This window comes from Xiphophorus hellerii, chromosome 16, assembly GCF_003331165.1.
Source record: "Xiphophorus hellerii strain 12219 chromosome 16, Xiphophorus_hellerii-4.1, whole genome shotgun sequence".
In the NCBI taxonomy this organism is placed as follows: Eukaryota; Metazoa; Chordata; class Actinopteri; order Cyprinodontiformes; family Poeciliidae; genus Xiphophorus; species Xiphophorus hellerii.
Genome location: NC_045687.1, coordinates 13,183,535 through 13,203,577, shown reverse-complemented (window position 1 = coordinate 13,203,577; position 20,043 = coordinate 13,183,535). Strand labels below are relative to the sequence as shown.

At 38.4% G+C, this 20,043-nt stretch overlaps 3 protein-coding genes across 5 annotated transcripts; all 3 read left to right on the top strand.

Moving 5' to 3' along the window:
* Positions 1–603: 603 nt before the first annotated feature.
* Positions 604–4,463, top strand: anks4b (ankyrin repeat and sterile alpha motif domain containing 4B). The gene is made up of 2 exons (XM_032586614.1): positions 604–889; positions 2,953–4,463. The coding sequence occupies exons 1-2, from the start codon at positions 729–731 to the stop codon at positions 4,082–4,084; spliced, it is 1,293 nt and encodes a 430-aa protein (XP_032442505.1). The 5' UTR covers positions 604–728; the 3' UTR covers positions 4,085–4,463.
* A 1,028-nt stretch (positions 4,464–5,491) lies between these two features.
* On the top strand, positions 5,492–10,914 carry LOC116735998 (kelch-like protein 20). Of its 3 annotated transcripts, none has more exons than XM_032588207.1 (12): positions 5,492–5,609; positions 5,901–6,206; positions 6,290–6,424; positions 6,500–6,691; positions 6,796–6,939; positions 7,350–7,536; positions 8,554–8,700; positions 8,799–8,927; positions 9,368–9,544; positions 9,627–9,773; positions 9,857–10,022; positions 10,139–10,914. In XM_032588207.1, the coding sequence occupies exons 2-12, from the start codon at positions 5,922–5,924 to the stop codon at positions 10,293–10,295; spliced, it is 1,866 nt and encodes a 621-aa protein (XP_032444098.1). In that variant the 5' UTR covers positions 5,492–5,609; positions 5,901–5,921; the 3' UTR covers positions 10,296–10,914. The 3 variants fall into 3 exon arrangements, with proteins under 3 accessions (XP_032444098.1, XP_032444100.1, XP_032444097.1); XM_032588209.1 differs by having other exon boundaries at positions 7,350–7,542; positions 8,820–8,927; XM_032588206.1 differs by having other exon boundaries at positions 7,350–7,542.
* A 1,077-nt stretch (positions 10,915–11,991) lies between these two features.
* uqcrc2a (ubiquinol-cytochrome c reductase core protein 2a) lies at positions 11,992–18,465 on the top strand. The gene is made up of 14 exons (XM_032588228.1): positions 11,992–12,085; positions 13,362–13,463; positions 13,595–13,744; positions 13,951–14,015; positions 14,108–14,164; positions 14,263–14,387; positions 15,063–15,160; positions 15,336–15,393; positions 15,558–15,653; positions 16,453–16,652; positions 16,797–16,877; positions 16,966–17,042; positions 17,128–17,281; positions 17,824–18,465. Exons 1-14 carry the CDS (start codon positions 12,053–12,055, stop codon positions 17,905–17,907), a joined length of 1,380 nt encoding a protein of 459 aa, XP_032444119.1. The 5' UTR covers positions 11,992–12,052; the 3' UTR covers positions 17,908–18,465.
* Positions 18,466–20,043: the final 1,578 nt, after the last annotated feature.

Below are 20,043 nucleotides of genomic sequence, written 5' to 3'. Positions count from 1 at the left end.
AATCTTCTCTATGGGCCTCTCAGACAGTTTTTTGATCTCAATAGGAAGTTTACTCTCTCTTGAACAGTCAGAAACACACTAGTGTCAATTCTCTAAATTCTGTCTGAGTTTTTAAAGAAACCTCCTTGAAAATGCATGGTAATAGTATTGTTATCCTGTTGATGGAAAGCATTTGTGTGTTTTTTTTTTAGTAATTTTAATGGTAAATAAATGTATGGGCATAATAATTTAATCTTCAGAGATTGCATTTAAAAACATTTTACAGAAAGTTCAAAAAGGTGTTTTCTGCGTTTTTGCATTGTTTTATATATTACTTAAATTTCTCAAATGTCTGTTTTAGATAGATTACAAATTGCAATTAGTTCAAGAACAATGATTTTGCACAAATATTTTATTAAAATCCTATTAAATTTGTTGGATTTGCTGAACAGAAATCATTCTAATAATGTTCTTTTAAGATATGAATTAAATGTAGCGATGATAAAGCAGCGGAACATGTTGTGTTCAAGTGCTTAAGATCTCATTGTGAGTTCAGGGTAAGCTGCGTTGATAAATGGGGCAGGAAGTGATGCAGCTGACAGCAGGGAGCTGGACTTTGCTTTTGTTTTATTGCTGGGCAGCTCACACACCCAGCGATCACTTGGCTTGTTCGGGTCCACAGTTTCTCATCTGACACAAGTGAAGAGCAGAAAGAGGAGAAATACCAGGATTTTAAAACATTTTTGAAGATGTCTCGGTACCACAAGGCAGCGGTTGATGGCAACGTAGACCTGTTGAAGGAGGCCACAAGGAAGCACCTGAACACGGCTGATGACGATGGCATGACTCCCACCCTGCTGGCTGCTTTTCACGGACACGTCGATGCTCTTCAACTCATATGCAGCAGAGAGTAAGCATAATTGAACTTCTCTATTTCACACACCTTTGTCAGACAAAGTCCTTCTCATGAATTTAGATGTTGAAATTCTCACAATTTAAACAGATCAGTTTTCATTAAAGCTCGAAATGGCTTCTAAAGATCAAAGATCACCTAAGAGAAAGCAGATTCTACTAAAATGTTAACTTTTGATGGTTTATTTTGGCAATTGTTATTCACTACAGTGTCATGAAGAAAACCTTAATTTTGTACACTGGATTCCTCTCTCATCAGCTGACCTAAAAGTTTAGTCATCCAAATCCATCCTGTTAAACAATAAAGCTCTTTATCTTTGCAGGCCCACCACCCCATCCCACTGTCAGGACAACAAAAGATGAACAAAAACACTCAGAGTTGGTGTGTTTAAGAAATTTAACTGGAAGTAACTTGCTTATAATAGAGCATGTGGTCAAAAACATTTTCACAATTACAGCCAGAACTGAAATTTATGATAAAAAGAACCAGTAAATGTATCAATAAAGTCTAGATAAATGTGACAAAAGTAGAAAAGACTTAAAATTTCTAATAGCTCATTGATTATCTTCAACCTCACTCAGTTTTTAGAATATTGGTATTTTTACTAACATATTACTTAACATTTTTAGATTTCTGTTTGTATTCTTGGCGAGAAAGGTGGGAGGCTCATTGACAGCAAGGTGAGATCAGGAAGTGATAAGGCCTTACAGAATGTAGAAACAGATATGAGCAGGTTATGTATTGTTTTATGGAAACAGACTCCAACCAGCAGCACATTTATAGCTCTGCTCCAGTGGTTGTAATAAAACTTTATTGGCTGACAAGGTACACACTGAAGGTTGCCATAGCTTTTACAGAGAAACATTTAAACTTGTCATATTCGGTCATGTAAAACTGTAAGAAAAGTCTTTAAGAAATATTAGTGTACTCTGAAACTTGTTCCCCACATCTTTTGTATCTGATCACCTTAAAAAATAGATATGAACAAACATTTAGAACCATAAATGTGCATGTTATACTTGTCTTGGTATTTCTTAATATTTTATTTTTTTAAAAACAACAGGCAATTTTCAATATTTTGAGTTCAATAGGAGCATTAAGTTTATATACTTTGATATTAAATTTCTTTTAATTTTGGACAACTATCCAACTGCACCAAATTAAAGCTCAACAAGTACGGTAATCTCATTAACAGTGCCCTCAAGCATTCATACTCCTTTGATGCTTCCACTTTTTGTGACATATGAACCACAAGTTTTAATGCATATTTGGGGTCACCTTATGTGAAAGACCAAAACAAACCAAAACAAACTAGTGGAAAGTTGTAAAGTGGAGGGATGAGAATAAATTGTTTTATCTTTTCTTTAGCATAGAAATCTGAAAAGTGTGTCATAGATTTTTAGTCTTTCCCCTTTACACTGACACATCTAGATACAATCCAGGGCAAATAAATGCTTCTATAAGTAACATAATTACTGTAGTGTAAATACAGTGTGTATTTTAAAACCTAAAGTCTTGAATTGCTGCAAAATGTACCTTTAGTTTTACTCAAATTCTATTTTAGGTTTTCTGCTTGTAGGAAAATGTAATAAAACAATGACTTATTTTCCTTTCACATCACTATTGTGTCCTAATGTGTATTGGTCTATCATATACAAGACCATTAAATAAAATACACAAAAGTTTGATAGTTATAACCTGATATAAAAAGGCTCAAAGGGTTCGAATACTCTGTCTGGGTTATCACACTAACATTCTTTTACTGTGCAAATTATGTTCTTCATTCCAGAGCATTTACTGCTAAAACAGCACATTCTAACTTTGGGTGTAACCTCATGATGTAGGCAATAAGGGTATCCGATTTATGGTACTTATACTATAAGTACCATAAATCAGCATATTAGCAATATTAATTACCCTAAGTCACAGTTTGTCTACCAAGTGAACTAGTATTTTTCTTGTTTTGCTTTATCAAGCAAACTGCTTTCAGGTTTAGGAAATTTTCAGCAATTTAAACCACAAATTCAGATTTGATTTCCCTCTCTCTTTGTGTTTCACAGAGGAGATCCCAACAAGAGTGACATCTGGGGAAATACGCCGCTACACCACGCATCTGCTAACGGCCACATGCACATCATCAGCTTTCTGGTGAACTTCGGCGCCAATCTTTTTGCCCTGGACAATGATTTCCACACACCTATGGACGTTGCTGCGTCTCGAGGCCACATGGACTGTGTGCGATTTCTGGATGATGCCTCCTCACAACAAACCAACCAAAACCCTAAAAAGGTCGCCAACGTCAAGAAGGAAGCCCAGAAAGAGGCAGAGAGACGAGTGAAATTCTATGAGAAGGTGAAGAAAAAGCACCAAAACAAGATGGATAGAATGAGCCGTGGAGGAAGCGTGAATGGGTCGGTTTCTGAGGCGAGCATGGGATCAGGTTTCTCAGATGATGGCACAATGAGGAGTGAGCAATTCTCCAAGCTTATTGCTGCAGACAAATCAGGCTCTGTTACAGCTAGAGTTAAAGGCACTCTCCAGAAGATGGGAAAGAAAGAGAAGGGTACACTGCAGAGATCAGGAGGAGATGGGAATGTTATTTTCCGTAGGCAGGAGAATGAATCCTCTGACAAACCAGAGTTTCTGGATGTCTTTGAAGAACAAGATGAGAGTGATCCAGTCAGCGGAGAGATGGAGGGATATGAAGATGATGACTCCAGAGACGAGCCAAGCGAAGTCAAACAATCCATCTTTAACCGACCTGGCTTTGGAGGCCTGATTTTTATGAAGAAGATGAACATGGAGACAGAAGATGTTGTTCCCACAGGGAATAACGAAAGTCTTGGCTACCTCGTTGAGAACCAGTTGTTTGAGGCAGATGAGGACGCAGCTGGCTTTGAGGAGGCTGGTGATGGTGACCTTCCTTGGGATCAAGAAGATCTGGGACTGGATGATGACGAAGATGAGGAAATGTCTCCTTTGGCGGTCTTCTTGTCTACCATCTCCTTGCCAGAATTTGCCCCCGCTTTCAAAAGAGAGCACTTGGACTTGGAGGCGCTCATTCTTTGCTCTGATGATGACCTGAAAGGCATTCGCATCCAGTTGGGACCCAGGAAGAAGATCTTGGAAGCTGTTGCTCGCAGAACAAAGGCAATGGAAAACCCTGGCGCCATAAAGGACAGCAGCTTGTGATCTACATATCCATCCTATTAAAATTGTGTTGTTGCAGATTAAAATGAAACTGAACATTTTGTAGAGTTTGATTTTCTGTATTGTACTGAAGATGATTCTTTAAACTCTTCCCATAAACACTTTTTATTTTGAAAGCTATGAAGCATAGTGTACAGTCTACATTTATACATAACAACCAGTGTGAATCTTAGTTAAATTCTCTACAGACAAAAATGTATTTTGATGAGTAGCAGGACATTGCAGATACATAGATGAGATGAACTAATTCAGAATTGCCAGGGATTTAACTTAAATATTTGAGGTGCACTCAGTCATAAATCATTTGACTATTTTGATCATTTTATCAATAAACTACATGTATATTCAAACAATATGTCTCATTGTTATATTTAAACCTTGACCACAGAAGGACTGAAGATTAAGCTTCACTGGTTAAATGTACCTGGGCCCAAACCGAGCAGGTTGAAATGGAAGAGCATCATACATTTTGAAGGTTTGATTTCCAAGTTATATATGTGTGTGTGTGTGTGTGTGTGTGATAAAATAGGCATAAAATATGTCTTTGATTCAAACTCTGGATAAAAAAAACAACCCATATCAACACAAAATAAGGCCTGAGTAAATCAGCAACTTCTTCAATACAAAAACTTTTTTTTTCTTGGTCCTACAAAATAAAATCTAAATACCACTACAAAGCCTTCTTCAAACACTTAAACAGATATTGAATTAAAATACAAGTTAAAAATGGAGGGAAAAGCTTAATGCCAAAACTGAATAAAAAATTAGTTCAAGAAATTATCAGCATGTGGGTGTGCACACAGTGCAAGCAGGTTATTTCACTGTTTTAGTTTTTAAATCCAGTTTTGTTCCTTCTTACAGATTTATTTGCTGTTTGTGGTTATTGTACAGCAGCCGAGCTTGCTGTCTCTTGATAATTGTCACAGTAGATAAAACTTTGAAATGATTTATCTAAGCCATCATACAGGAATGTCTACACCTTTGAGCCTCTGTACATAAGGTAATATTAAAAAGTTGCATTTTATGTACTGCAATGCCCCGGCTATTTTTGGTAACTGTTACTAAGAGCCGCGGATCAGTGGATAGTGAGCCGGAGGCTGCAGAACCCTACAATAAACGAATAACTAATTATGAACGGTAAGCATCTATTCTTCCAAAGGATACTTTGAACCAGGGAGCCGAGCTCAAAGAGCTAATGACATTTTGCCAGAACACTGGGTATAATTTAAAGGGACGATGCCAAACAGGAAATACTTTAAGGTGAATCGTCTTGATTAAGCAAAGGCCTCTCGAAATATGATTGGTGGTTAGTTTCTGACGACCTCAGTGATTGGTCATCACTGTCACAGGGATGTAACCTCAGCTGATCCAATCACCGAGCAGCTTGGCGTTTATAGTGGAGATGGGCGAGGCTTCAGTTGAGAGGCGTAGCTGAAACTGGTTTGTCTTGTATGTGGGAGAGTATTCCTTCTGTTCCTGTCACGACTATGTTTTTCAGGTGTTTTATGTGAGTATTTAAATTTCAGCGTATTTAATAGCTTATGTTTGTTCATGTTATGCGTGATCTCCAACATCAGGAGAGGTTTAGGTCGACCTAAAGTCGCTTCTTTTCCCTGGTGAATCTGAGCTAAGCCTAATTAGTGAGATTGCCTTTGGGCTTCTGTACGTTCAACGTTCATGTTTATTTAGATTTAATTCTAGTTTATACTAACTTTTAAGGGTGATACTTCAGAAGTTTTTTTTATAAATCATGGTGTAAGCTGTAGTTTAAGTCAAACATAACTGTATTTTACCTCAGGAGTGCCTAACACAGTCACAAATGGCTGAAGTAATACCCGTCGGCTCCCCCTTGCTCTTGCCATCCGTCATGAACGCCATCTTCCAGGCTCCGGAGGACTCAGGCACCGCCGCTGCTAGCCCTCCCGCGGACCCTCAGAGCGGGGAGGACTACTTGTTTCTGGAAACCACGCATCCCAACACAGTCCTACGGGGCCTGAACAGCATGCGGCTTAACAAAGCCTTCTGTGATGTGACTCTGTGCTGTGGAGGACAGGAGTTCCCTTGCCATCGCATTGTACTTGCATCCTTTAGCTCCTACTTCCAGGTGGACATCTCTTAGGGTCACAAATTGCACGTGATGTACTATAAAATACTGAATTTTGAGCTTTTCGTTCTCCCTCTCTGCAGGCAATGTTTTCAGCTGACTTGCTGGAGTCCAAGCAGGAACGTGTTGCCATTAACGGAGTTGAGCCCCAGATGATTGGCAAGCTGGTGACCTATGCCTACACATCTCAGATCTTCATCACTAAAGCAAACGTACAAGTAAGCAATCCCTCTTTTTTTGTTGCCTTTTTCCAACCAGAATCACTGCTGACCACTGATTTTGCTCCTGTGTAGGCGCTTCTGGCAGCGGCCAATTTATTGGACGTGATGGCTGTTCGAGAGGCTTGCTGTCACTTCATGGAGCGTCAGATGGACGAGACAAACTGTGTGGGAATTCACTGCTTTGCCGAGGCCCATTCTTGTAAGTTGCTGGAGAAACGTAGTATGGAGTACATTCTGGAGAACTTCAGCACTGTTTATCAACAGGTGATGACATACAATTTTGCTAATTCCTTTCTTAGTCGGATTTGATTTAAAAAAATTAAAATGTGCTAATCGCTGTGATCCTTTGTGTATTCTTCTCTCTCCAGGAAGAGTTTTTATCTCTCTGTGTGGACAAACTTACAGAAATCATCTCTAGCGACCTTCTCGATGTTCCTAAAGAGGAGATGGTGTTTGAGGCCGTCATGTTGTGGTTGAATAAATGTCCCTCTCGCAAGCAGGGGTTTGAAAAGGTAATGTTTCTTTGAGATTTGGCGACGTTTGAGTTTTTATTGTGTTTTCCATAAAATTAAATTGTTGTGATTACACCCGTTTCATTTGGCAATATGGACAAATACAGTGTTTTGAGGAGAATACATGTTATATATGCCTGCCCTTAAGGTGTCATCTGAAGGCTTATTTGCTCCCGTTGGAGCTTTTCACAGAATTTTCCCCATATCACAAATATGAAAGGATGTAAAACTGTACAAGTTTACAGGTTGTAGTCATAATTTTTTTCTTTTTTTAGTATATAAAACTGATTTGGACTTCTACCTTTTTGTATAAAGATTTGTAGTGGTTTCAAGGTAAAAGGAAACACTCAATTAAAAACATAATGTATTGTCTAATAAAAGATGTCCCTCCTTTTGTTTGTTCCTCTAAGGTGCTCGAGCACATCCGCCTGCCTCTCATCAGCCCTTACTACCTCCATGACCTAATTGAGTCTTTAGATGTCGTAAAAGAGAACCAGGCTTGTCAGAAGCTCATTTCTGAGGCCAAGGACTACCTGCTGCTGAAGGATCGCCGAGGAGAGCTCTACAGCTCCCGAGCAAGGCCACGTAGATCCACAGGTACAGGTAGCTGCTTCTGTAACTCGGGCTCCTAAAGGAATGAGATCTATCTGTAAAATCTGAATTGCCAGAAGACATTCTAAAGTAAGGTGCCCAGGGGAGGTGTCTTCTGGGTGTAGTTTTAGTTTTGTTTGTTTTTTTGTTTTTTTTCTTCAAAATGTTAAACATTATTCCTATCAGAGCAACTTCTTTGATGCGTCAGCCACCTGACTTGCTGTAGACAATGTGCTTCTGTACAGATGGAACTTCTACCTTTCTTTCAACAAAGGCTTTCTGCCTTTAAATGGTTGTGCTGATGATGGATTTTCCAACCTGAGGTTATGGATGTCTGCTACTACTGCGGCATTACGCTAAGCCTACCTCCTCTGGTTACTGCTCCCTTCCCCTCCTTGGTCAGTTTATGTTGACCACCATGCCTTGGTAGATGTTACAATTACTTTTTTCAAATTATTTTAGGTGGCTGAAAATGTTTCTGTTATTGTTTGAAGCAGTAAATTGTCTCCCAAGGACAGAAGTTTGGAACCACCACAAAATGAAAGATGGAAGACATTTTCTTTACAGTTTCCTCAAGAAGAAAGTTGGAAGGAGTTGGTGATCCAATAAAAAAAAAAAAATCGGACATTTGTAAAACTGGTTAGAAAAAGGCATCGTTACCCATTTAGTTACACTGTAAGATTTAAAATGATATGCACAGATGGCACTGGCTTTTAATCTTCAGATCTAATTGATAAACTTTAAATATGTTTATTAAAAATACTTAAATACATTTTTATATTGCCATTAGCAGAGAAAGGGAAATTACTGCAAGCTATCACATTTTACATTCAACCAAGAAATAAAAAAACCAAACAAACAAATCAAGCATATGTTGGGAATTAATTTTTGAAATGGAAACTGTTTTGTGAATATGTCATTGAATTAATAATCACACAGGCCTTTGACTTAACAAGCATTATATTTTTAGACGTCGACATATCCTAAAGCCATATCCTCTTGTACTTGTTGCCGTGTCAACAGGAACTGTTGCGGTAATAGTAACTGTTGGGGGGGAAGACGACAAGGTGGTGCTGCGCAGTGTCGAGAGTTTTGATCCCACGACAAACATTTGGAAGAACCTAGCATGCCTTCCCTTCGCAGTCAGCAAACATGGGCTTGTCGTCTCAGGTGAGGTGCAGACTCATTTATCCATTATTAAATAAGATACTGCACTGAATCCTCTCCAGAATTGTTTGTTTTCATGTTCCTCTTCCATCCTTTTGCAGACTCGACTCTGTATTTGGCAGGGGGAGAGTTTCCTGATGGCTCAGCAAGCAGAGAGATGTGGCGTTATGACCCCTGCTTCGACTCCTGGATGGAGATGGCTCCCATGAATGTAGCTCGTTCCGAGTTGGGTAGGAAAACCTCAGAATGATGCATTATATTCTACCGTGTTCTAACAACTTACCCGTAACAAGTTAGCGTAATACAAATCAGTTGATTTGTATTAAAGCACAATTTATTCCATCAAAGAAATTTCAGAAACTGCAACCTAAAGAGCAGATTTATAATAAGTAGGTCTTTTTATGGGGTTAGAAAAACTTTTAAGGCAAAGCAGTCAGATTTACCAGACTTTACAGTGATTATCTCTAAGATTACACAAAAGCCTATATGAAAAATTACTTAAAGATAAATGTATTAAATCAAACACAAATAAACAGAAGTTGCTGAAATTACTAGAAGAGGATTGCGATCTCTAAAATTTATGCTGCTTCTTTCGCCTGAGTTATTCTGACCATGTTTGTGCGGTGCAGTTATAATAAAAGCTTATTAACAGTGCAGAAACCTGTTTCAGGTCTGGTCATGCTGGATGGCTTTGTTTATGCCGTCGGCGGATGGGAGGGCCGAGGTCGTCTGGACTCGGTGGAGTGCTACAATCCCCACACAAACTCCTGGCAGTTCACGCCGTCAGTAAAAATGGCCGTTACCAGTCCTGCAGTGGTGGCCCTGGATGGTCTGCTATATGTTACTGGTAGGAAACTGGTGCATGTGCTTCTTAAGGAATATTTAGCTATAAAAATACGTGTATTAAAATTTTCTGTTGATGCTGGTAGGTGGTGCAGTTCTTGAGGACGGAGACGGCACCGACCTTGCCCAAGTTTACAACCCAAAAACCACAGTGTGGACTGAGGTCGCTCCAATGCAGATTGCACGCTCGGGTTCAGCTGCTTGTACGCTCAAAGGAAAGCTGTACGTTATAGGTAATAATCATTCCTCTATCTTTGAAGGTTTGTTGTTTTTTTTCCAGATTGGAGTCGTTTTTGATTAATTGATTACTTTTCAGGTGGATGGCATGCCTCTACAGAGAACACAGATAAAGTCGAGTGTTTCAACCCAAAGACCAACCAGTGGACTATGTGCGCTCCAATGAAGGAACGCCGCTACCGGCCAGGGGCGGCTGTAGTGGACGGAAAGATTTATGTCTTAGGAGGCGAAGAGGGTTGGGACAGGTAAGCTGATTTTTTTTTTTTTTTTTTCAGTTTTATATTTTAATCACAGTTCTTAGAAGCTACATGTGAGTGCACTTTTTTGCTGTTTTGTTTAATGGTATTAATTTTTTGTACAGATATCATGACACTATTGAGCGGTACTGTGAAGAAACTGATACTTGGGAGATTGTTGGGGAGATGCCCACCAGTCGCAGCTGGCTCAGCTGTGCATCTCTCCAGCTGAGGAAGAATGTCCACATATGCAGCCGTCCTGGTACACCAAGCGAAAATTAAATCAGGACAATGAAGGGAGACCCTGCTGTGGTTTTTAATCTTTTGCACACTGAATGTCAGCAGTGTCCCATCATGCTTAAAAGGTGTTGAGGCTTCTCAACCAAGAAGCCTGAAGGACTTGGCAAAATAGTGAATTTTCGTGTGGGATCTAGACAAAAATGCCTTATGGAGTTAGCCTGGGACACTTGGGTTACTCCAGGATACTTTCATACAGGATCTCAAGTTACTGCGACCCACAGTCTAGTCTGCAGTTGGAACTCGTGCTCTGTTCAATGTTGATGTGTTTAAGGAACCCTTGTTATGTCTGGGCACCTCATACTGAAGATGTTCCTGCCCAACATAGTGTATTTTTCTATTGTAATGTATTTTGGAGATTACCAGTCTAAAGATGGTTGACTTCTGTGGGATCTATTATATTGTGAATATTTTTAAAGCTTGCCTGTGGGAGGAAAAAAATAACCTGTGAGCAGTCTTTTGAAATTGAACTTTGTACTTTTAAATGATTGTCTTTTCAACCTGTGATGTGTAGAATATATTTTTGTAATGTTGTGAGTCCTTCATGTTGGTGAATTTATGTAGAGTTCATTTACAGTGAATAAATAGCTTTATTATAAATGGGTGGGGTTTCTTTTGTGTTTTATATTTGACTCTGAATATTACCTATTAAAGTTTGCGGATTTTGGTGAGCAAACCGAAAGAAAACACCACAACTTAAATGATCTTTTTTCAACATATAGTATTACCAGAAAAAGAATTGAAATTATAACTTGCAATTGGTTGCGCTGGATTTGATTCAAGTGTGAGAGTAAATGGGGTCGAATGCAAAAACACAATTTGGCTTTCAGATTTATATTTGTAGGAAAATATTGAAAATCACACAGCATGTTCCTTTTACTTAACAATTAGCACTTTCTATCGTCATATTCACTGAAGCTGTTGGTTATAATGAAACAGTATGTGGAAGAGTGAGTTAACTTAGTTTCTTGGAGGGGGCAAGAACATTTCCCATATAAATTTACCCTTTCCCAAACAACTTAACCAAAAACATGTTACAGTATGAGATGGGGGAGATAAAGATTTTTATAGGCAAGTAATAAAACACTTTCTTATTAGATGTCTACATTTTGAAAACTTTATTAAAACAAATTAAAGCGTGCTTGTGACATTTGGATGTTTTCAAATCATTAAGGGATAACCATAATTAATTTTTAGGTCACTTTTTTCCTTATTTACCATATCAAAAATGCAAAAATATTTGTCTTGGAGAAATACCTTTTTCATTATTTCTTTAGTAAAATAGAAATAAATTGTGCCTCTAGGAGTCGCTGTTCCTTCTGCACATCTTGGCTTCTCTAAAACAGGAATGTGAGATTAGAGCTGGTTTAAATAAAAGTAAATACAGTAAAGTGCTTGTCAGTTCACCGTATCCAGAAACACAAATCAGCCAGGCTTTCAGTGTGCAGACTGTATGCAAAAATATATTTGACTGCAAAAAACAACTTTAACAATATTTTCAACAAAAAATTTGCTTTTTTTTCATCTGTATTTCCTGTGATGTCACACATGGACCATGTAGCCACATATCATAAGCATGTTACTTCTGGCTTGTAGAGAAGTCTTAAAAAATTTTCATTAAAAAAAACAAAAAACTGGCATTTTATTTTGAAAAACGGAGGGGGTCAGAGGGCGCAGTGCATTGTGGGTCAGGCCGCCGCCATATGTGTCTTTCTGCCGGCTGAAGGAGAGAGCTGGGAGTCATGAAAGGAGTCCGCTCACTGAATAATTTCTCGGTCAGTTGTGTGTCTTTTACTCTATGAACAACATAATAATTCAGGTTTAAATGCATTTCGTTCTTTTTCTCAACCTGCTTATGAGCTGACACAGCATTTAGCTACCCTCTGTTAGCACGCTGGCTAATTAGCTTCCCTAATGTTTAGATAAACCAGGATATACTTGGTCTCTGTAACTAGATAATTTAAACACAAGATCATTCACAAAATACGAGTGGTCGTTCATGAAATCCATATCAAATCCCGTAAAGTACATTTAGAAAACTGATAGAGGGAGTTCAACTTGGTTTTGTTTCTTTTGCTCAGCTGGATGCAACCTGAAGGTCATCTCTGAGCTGGTTTCCCTGTGAAAGATTATCAGAGTGAAATATTCAGATTACAATATTTTGACGTCAACTAAGTGATACCCTGACAGTTATCTTAGGTTATGTTTACAGAAGATATGTTGTTATTGTCCAGAAAAGGCTGTGAGGGATTTTCAGGTGAAGAACATTCAGTATTACCACCTGCTATGGTTTCAATGTAAAAAAAAAAAAAAAACAGATCTGTTTATTTTACTCTTTTTGACACGGACAGCTGAATTTATTGCTTTATGTAGAAAATGTTTACAAAAGAAAAATAGCAAATATTAATTCATATTAATTTATTTATCAAATCATATGTAAAATTATTTGCATGCCTAAACTGTCAACTTTATATTTGGCTTTAAAAAATAGGCCAAAACGAGCTAGTTCATAATTATGATGTGGAGGGACAATTATTGTTTTTAATTTTTTTTTTAAATGAATAAAAGTAAAAAATAAAAGGAGTGGCGTGCATTTGTATTCTGTCCCCTTGTGTCAAGCTTTTGCATTATCATCTTTCATTGTAGTTTCAGTCCTTTGGGACATGTCTCGACCAGTCTACACACTGAATATTTGCTCACTCTTTTCTGTAAACCATCTCACCCTCATCCAGATTGATAGGAAGTGTTCAAGCTTAGCCACAGATTTTCAATTGGATTAAGATTTTGGCTTTGCCTTTGGAAGCAGAGATTTAATGCTTGAAATATTACAGCTAACAAAAGGTTGCATACAGGCACTCTTATAGTTTTAATATTGCTATGACTATAATTAGCCATTAGAAAAGTCATAACATATTTGAATTAGCTACATTTTGGGTTTTCATTAGCTGTTAAAAATAAAAACTTAAATTTTACTAGTGGCATTAAATGTATTTGATTTATGGATTGTGAATTTAACACATATTTAGGGTTCTCTGTTCATATTTCTCACAGAAACGCTGCTACGCCTCTGCCAGGCGGGGCCAGACTCTAACTGAACCCTTTTCAAATGTGAAACCTGCCCAAGCTGCACCTTTTTCTCCTCAAGATGTGCAAGTATGTGCTGCTCTCTTAAATGTTTGAGTAATTTTATGTGTTTTAATGGGAAGTGTAGTTTGCCAATCAGTGACATTGGAAATTAGCAATTGATTATAGGCTCCCAATAAAAATATTTTCTGCTTCCTCAGGTGTCGAAACTCCCAAATGGGCTGGTGATAGCGTCGGTGGAAAACTACTCCCCTTTGTCAAGAGTCGGGGTGTTTATAAGAGCTGGGAGTCGCCATGAGAATTCGGAGAACCTGGGAGTCTCTCATGTGCTTCGACTTGCTGCTAACCTGGTAATACATACAGGAGTTAGTGAGTGATACTCCAAACATATCACTGTTTAGGTCTATTATTTAATCTGAAGCAAATTATTTAGTCCAAATTAATCCAATCCCTTATAAAGTAGGTCTAGGTGCAGTACCGCTTTTATATTTTCACAGGTCATGGAAGTTTTATCAGCATCTCATTGAAGCTGAAAGTGTCATTTTTTTTTGGGTAGACCACAAAGGGAGCATCTGCTTTCAAGATCTGTCACGGTGTGGAGGCTCTGGGAGGAAGCCTGAGGTAAATATGGTCTCTCTACACGCAGTTTCTTTTCTTATTAAAACAAAGCATGACAATTTGACTTAACTGTGCTCTCATTTGTTTACACACAGTGTGACAGGGTCGAGAGAAAATATAATCTACTCCGCAGACTGCCTGAGAGATGACCTGTATGTTGCTTTGCTTCTGTTTTTTGACATACTATGCGTAGCTTACGAAAAGGTTCTCAAAACTACAGTAATTGATTTGTGTTTGACCTGTATCGTAGAGGTTCGTTGCTGGACTTTCTGGGCAACGTGACTACAGCTCAGGAGTTTCGGCCGTGGGAGGTGGACGAGCTGACATCCAGGGTGAAGATTGACAGGGCTCTGGCTCAGCAGTGTCCACAGATAAGTGCGTATCAACCATCCAACTCCTACAAGTTCTACTGTATCCTGTTGACATTTAAAAGTTTATTTTTCGTTTAATAAAACCTTGCAGTATGCCTTGCAAAATTATTCAGACCCCTTTTCACATTTTGCCACAACCACATAATTGAGAAGTAGAAGGAAACTTATTGGTTTTGGGAACATTTTGGAAGTCTTTTGGGACATGTCTCTACCAGCTTTACTCATCAAGGGTTTTTCCCAATTCGTCTTCCTAAAAAGGTCCATCAGATTGGATGCAGTTGTCAGGTTTTTCCACAGATGTAGGTATGATCTTTGACTAGGTCATTCTAATATGTCCTGCTGGGAACTGACCCACTGCCACAGTTTCAAATCTATGGCAGCCTCAAACAGCTTTTCAGCCGGGATTGCCTGGTATTTAGCTCCATTCAAATTGCCCTTCAGCATGATGCTGCCACCACCATGTTTTACCATGGTGGTTGTAATTCAGTGACATCATGCACAGTTTGTAATGAAAGTTCAATCTCCAGTTAAGGTACCTCCTTCCAGATGTTTGCTGTGTTGAGGCAACCATATAACAGGAATTATTACACCCTTCTTTCAGCAATGGCTTTCTCCTCCAGAGTTGCTTGGATATCCTATCCTCTTTTCCTAAAAGTTGCTTCTCTGTTTTCTTTTGAAGGTGTAATTGAGAAGTTGCATGAAGCAGCATATAAGAATGCCTTGTCCAACTCTCTGTACTGCCCTGACTTCATGGTTGGTCGTATCTCCTCTGAACAGGTTTGGATCTGTTTTATTTTGTTTAAACTAAATTGTGATTTACACCATTCTATGCCACTTTGTAAGCAAATGATTAATATGAACGTCTGTGCCTGGTGAAACGGTGAAAAAGCAGTGCTTGGTAGTTGATGTGTGGCTCTCACACACTTTTCCTGCCCTTTCTCCTCCCCTGTAGCTCCACTCCTTTGTTAAGGATAATTTCACCACTGGCAGAATGGCCCTTGTAGGAGTAGGTAAGTGTTGTCTTGTCTGTGCTGCTTTACTCACCTCACTCTACTCTAGCTTCCTAACAAGTTTTCAGCTTTGCTGATGTGTGCGTTTGACTTATTTGGTTTCTGTCTAATAATGCACAAAGGTATTACAGAGTCTAAACCTGGAGTCTAATTCATGTGTCCAGGTGTCAATCACTCTGTCCTGAAGCAGGTGGGTGAGGGTCTTCTGAGCACTCGCAGTGGAGCCGGAGCACCTGTTGCTAAAGCAGCTTACCATGGAGGTAAAAGCTTGTATAAAGCAGGAAAGAAAAGTACATATATTTACTGCAGTTTTCTTTAATGAACCTCTAATTAGGCAGCCATATTCACAGATATTCAGATTTTCCTTTTTTGAGTGGAAGCATACAACTTTAACTATTAATTAATGAATTAACTGACTGCATGAGTTAGAATTTATTGTGACTTTTCTCCAATCCATAGAGGACCAGATTTAAACATATAGATGCATCACCCCTAATGTTTTGTTTAATGTCCCTAAGCAAGTTGGAGAGAAAATTCATGGGTTTTTTTGTACAGTGGAGAGGTGGGCCACAAAATATTGTTACTTCCTATCAGAGGAAGCAAGTTTGTAAAATTTAAAAATTAATTTGAAATTAAAACTTGTGGGGGTTATTAATCATTTTGGGATGAACTGAAAATTTTTAGCATGTGCATGTATAATTTTGATCCATGAGAGAAAATCCATGATTACACCTAGCTTTGGTTCTTGAAATTAATTGGTAGCAAAATCATTTCATCCTGGAAAAAGACAGCTTTAGCTTTAAATACTTGGATTTAATTGGTCTGGACATAATTGGATTGATTTTTTTTTTTTAATGAGTTGAATTGGTTTGTTGTGAATTGCTACTATATAAACAAACTATTTTAAATAAATTGATATTTATTAGCAGCTGTGCCATAACGTCTAAGCCAGATCTGAGATGAAAACTGGCCAATTTTAGCCTCCAGCTAAGCAGTTGGCGCCGATATGCAACAAATGTTCTCTTCTAAGTTTCATTTACAGTTGCATTCTGTGTGAAGGTGAACTGCGCGTGCAGAATAGAGATGACCTAGTCCACGCGCTGGTCGTTAGCGAGGGTGGTGTAATGGGCACAGCCGAAACCAATGCCTTCACCGTTCTGCAAAGGATTCTGGGAGCCAGCCTTCATGTGAAGCGGGGCTCCAGCATCACCAGTAAACTGAGCCAGGGGATTGCCAAAGCTACCGCTCAGCCATTTGATGTAAGCTGAAGAATAGTGATACTGTGCTGGCATCCTGTGAAACTGAACAACGCTCCTTTGTTTTCTGAGAAATGTGTGGTCAGCAGTTTTTTCTTTTTTCATGCAGCATGCTTTCTAATGATTGTGCCCTCTGGTTGTCTTCAGGCCACTGCTTTCAATTCCTCATACTCTGACTCTGGACTGTTTGGTGTCTATACCATTGCACAAGCTAACTCTGCCAGAGAGGTAAACAGCTAATTTCATCTCAGATAATCACAAAAGGCCAGGATGTCATTTGAACATACCTGATCCTTGATGAATTTTTTTTATTCAGGTAATCAGAGCTGCCATTGCTCAGGTGAGAGGTGTTGCAGAGGGAAACGTAACAGAGGCAGACATCATCAGGGCAAAGTGAGCTCACTCAGAAAATGGAGTAATCATTCAGATGCAGACTTTGTAGCTGTTCTTAATCGTGTCTTTGTCTGCTGGAGCACAGAAACCAGGTGAAAGCAGAGTATTTGATGTCCATAGAGAGCTCTGAGGGCCTGCTGGAGGAGATCGGGGCTCAGGCTCTAAACACTGCAGCCTACCAGGCTCCTGAATCCGTCCTCCATGCTATCGATGCCATCACCAGGGCTGACGTAGTTAAGGTAAGAGTTCAGAGAGCAAGGTATCATCCTCTGCTTCAGTGATTCTTATTCTTTCCTTGTTTTATTCACTTAATGTGTCCAACGGAAGGTTGTTTTCACACCACTGAGAAACAACATTTAGACAAACATTTCATAACTGACGTTTTGTTTATGTGCAACGCCTCCGCTTCCTCATTTGACCTCAGGTTTGTTGCCATGGTAACAGCACTGTAATGTGCTTCTCTTCTGAAAAGGCAGCTCATGTCCTTACCTTTTATCATCAGCTCTTAAATTTCTCTTCTTGAAATCTCTTTGTTTTGAAAAAGAAAATAATATATTTGTGGGAGACAATATTCAGTTAAATTTAACAAGTTTTTCCTTTTTTTTTTTAACAAAGTTCATCTATAGATGTGGATAGCTTATTCAGATAGACTATTGAAAGCCTGATTTCTTAACCAACTTCACAAGTATTACATGCTTAATATTTTTTTGAGATGATTCAAAATGATCATGAAATATATCAATTAAATCATATCCCTAATAGTTCTTTCTTATCTTTGTAGGCTGCCAGAAAATTTGTTGATGGCAAGAAGACCATGGCCGCAAGTGGACATCTTGTTAACGCACCATTTGTAGATGAATTATGAAAAAGAAAATCATGTGAAGACCATTTATATCGCCAGTGTTGGTGCACCAGCATAAATAAGAGAAAACAAAGCGAACTGCAGAATCATAAAGCATTTTATCTGTTTATCAGTGTAAATTAAAGTACAGGCAATTAAACAGCTGTTTGTCGGATAAAGTCTGCATCTTGATCTGAAATTGATCTTATTCTTATGTGATGGAGGTCTGATGGATAAGACAACTACTCTTCTTTAAATAAAAATAGTCCATGCCAGCTTCTCACATGACATCAACACTTTGCAGACACGGGAAGTGGAAGCATTTTTGCTTTTATTCAGCATAAACTTTCAGCATGAAAATGTACTGTTTTGATCCTCGACCAGTGGAGGGACCCAAAAGCAAGCACAAGGATCAGCTCAGGTGTGAGAATGAGGGACGGTTAATCCAAATTTTTGCACCACGTTTGGTTGTTCTTTCTTCAGGTTTCACACCGGTCATATGTCTCTGACATTTATTAGTTCAGAGTGTCATCATTGTCAAAATGTACATAAAGAAAATAAAATCATTATAGATTCATTTTACTTTTGTGTTTTTACTTCTGTTTTTACATTTTTATGGTTGTTTCCTAAAAGTTCTTAGATTGATTTTATTTATTCTACATCTAATTTTCTGTTCTGAAAAACATGAAATACAATAAAATGAAAAAACATATTTTCATAAGAAATCGCTTAGAAAACCAAGGCAGCATTGAAAAACTAAAAGCCCACAAGTTTTACAAAAATGCTCTACAAAAGTATTCCTGACCCATTCACATACACACTTGCATAGAATATTTTATTTGGATTTTATAAGGTATACCAGTTCAAAAATAATGCATAGCTGTAGTGTGGAAGGAATATAGGATTTTCTTTCACAAAAATATCCAAATATTAAGGAGTGAGTGTGTTTTTAGCCTCTCCTCTGCTACCCCTAAATATAATCTCGTAGAACCTTACTGCTGTTAAGTGAAGACTTCAGATGTGTCTTGGAGAACACTGCTGGTTTAAATCAGGGATAAATTACACAACAATATGCAAAGAGTATTTTTCAATCCACCATCTGAAAATGAATTGCAAACCACCAAGACGTGACTCCCCACCTAAGCTAATTGGGTGACTGGATAGAGCATTAATAGGAGTCATGGTTAATAAGCCCTTGATAACTGAAGGACTTGCAGACATCTGCCCTTGAAGTGAAAGAAATCATTAAAGTGAGATGTGCTAATTGTGCATTCAACAAATATGACCTTCATGCACTATAAATAGAAACCTACAAGGATAAAATCCTGTTTATATCTTGCTTCAGGTCAGGTGGGGGACATGGTAAATGCGTTAGTGCTCTATTCATAAGACTGAAATGAAATCTGTAAACATGCAAACACATGTGGAGATGAAAATTAACACATCGCCCTGAACTATCTATTAAACAAGACGTTTTTCTTCAGGAGAAGGAAAAACACACAAAACAGAAGAAGAAGAAAAAGAGTTGATGAGAAGATGAACTGAGCAAAAACAAACCACAATACCCAAAAGAAGAGCACAGAGGCTAGAAAACACAGATTAAGACTGTGGTGGCTCATCTTCCAGCATGACAAATACAGCACATGCTCAGCTACAGTGGTTAGGTCAAAGCATATTCATGTGTTATAATTGCCTAGTCAAAGATCACACGTCAGTCCTGTTTAGTCTGTGGCCAATACATATATATTATTTTTCCAACATTACCCTTTTTTTTTTGCATGGAATGCACATCAGTGAGAAGCCTGTAACATCACAGATTCGTCCTGCTTGGTTTTTATGTGTTGCAGCTTAATTTGTGCTGATTCAATTATGTTTTTAAGTCATGCCTTACTGGTTCCAATTTGAATATCTGGCATCATTGTTATTATTTTGTGTTTTGCACATCACTTGCTTGTGCTTTCTTAAATAGCCCTGTAAACTACGTTGCTTTCTTTTATTACTTGTTTTTCTGTTTTTTTGTTTTTTGTTTTTTTTTAACGTGAATGCTTTGAGACACTATTGTGGGCTACTGTACATCATGAATAATTGCCTCAAACCTGACCACTCATGAAAACACAACCCCCCATTCTTCCAGAGTATCGCGAGAAGAGAGCCGCAGCC

Excerpts from the sequence above, each read along its gene's own strand:
- LOC116735998 (XM_032588206.1), top strand. The coding sequence starts at position 5,922 with ATGGCTGAAGTAATACCCGTCGGCTCCCCCTTGCTCTTGCCATCCGTC. Across the intron at positions 6,207-6,289 it reads CCTTTAGCTCCTACTTCCAG|GCAATGTTTTCAGCTGACTT; the intron begins GTGGACATCTCT and ends CCCTCTCTGCAG. Across the intron at positions 6,425-6,499 it reads TCACTAAAGCAAACGTACAA|GCGCTTCTGGCAGCGGCCAA; the intron begins GTAAGCAATCCC and ends GCTCCTGTGTAG.
- uqcrc2a (XM_032588228.1), top strand. The coding sequence starts at position 12,053 with ATGAAAGGAGTCCGCTCACTGAATAATTTCTCG. Across the intron at positions 16,653-16,796 it reads CTACCGCTCAGCCATTTGAT|GCCACTGCTTTCAATTCCTC; the intron begins GTAAGCTGAAGA and ends GGTTGTCTTCAG. Across the intron at positions 17,282-17,823 it reads CCAGGGCTGACGTAGTTAAG|GCTGCCAGAAAATTTGTTGA; the intron begins GTAAGAGTTCAG and ends TTATCTTTGTAG.
- anks4b (XM_032586614.1), top strand. The coding sequence starts at position 729 with ATGTCTCGGTACCACAAGGCAGCGGTTGATGGCAACGTAGACCTGTTG. Across the intron at positions 890-2,952 it reads CAACTCATATGCAGCAGAGA|AGGAGATCCCAACAAGAGTG; the intron begins GTAAGCATAATT and ends TGTGTTTCACAG.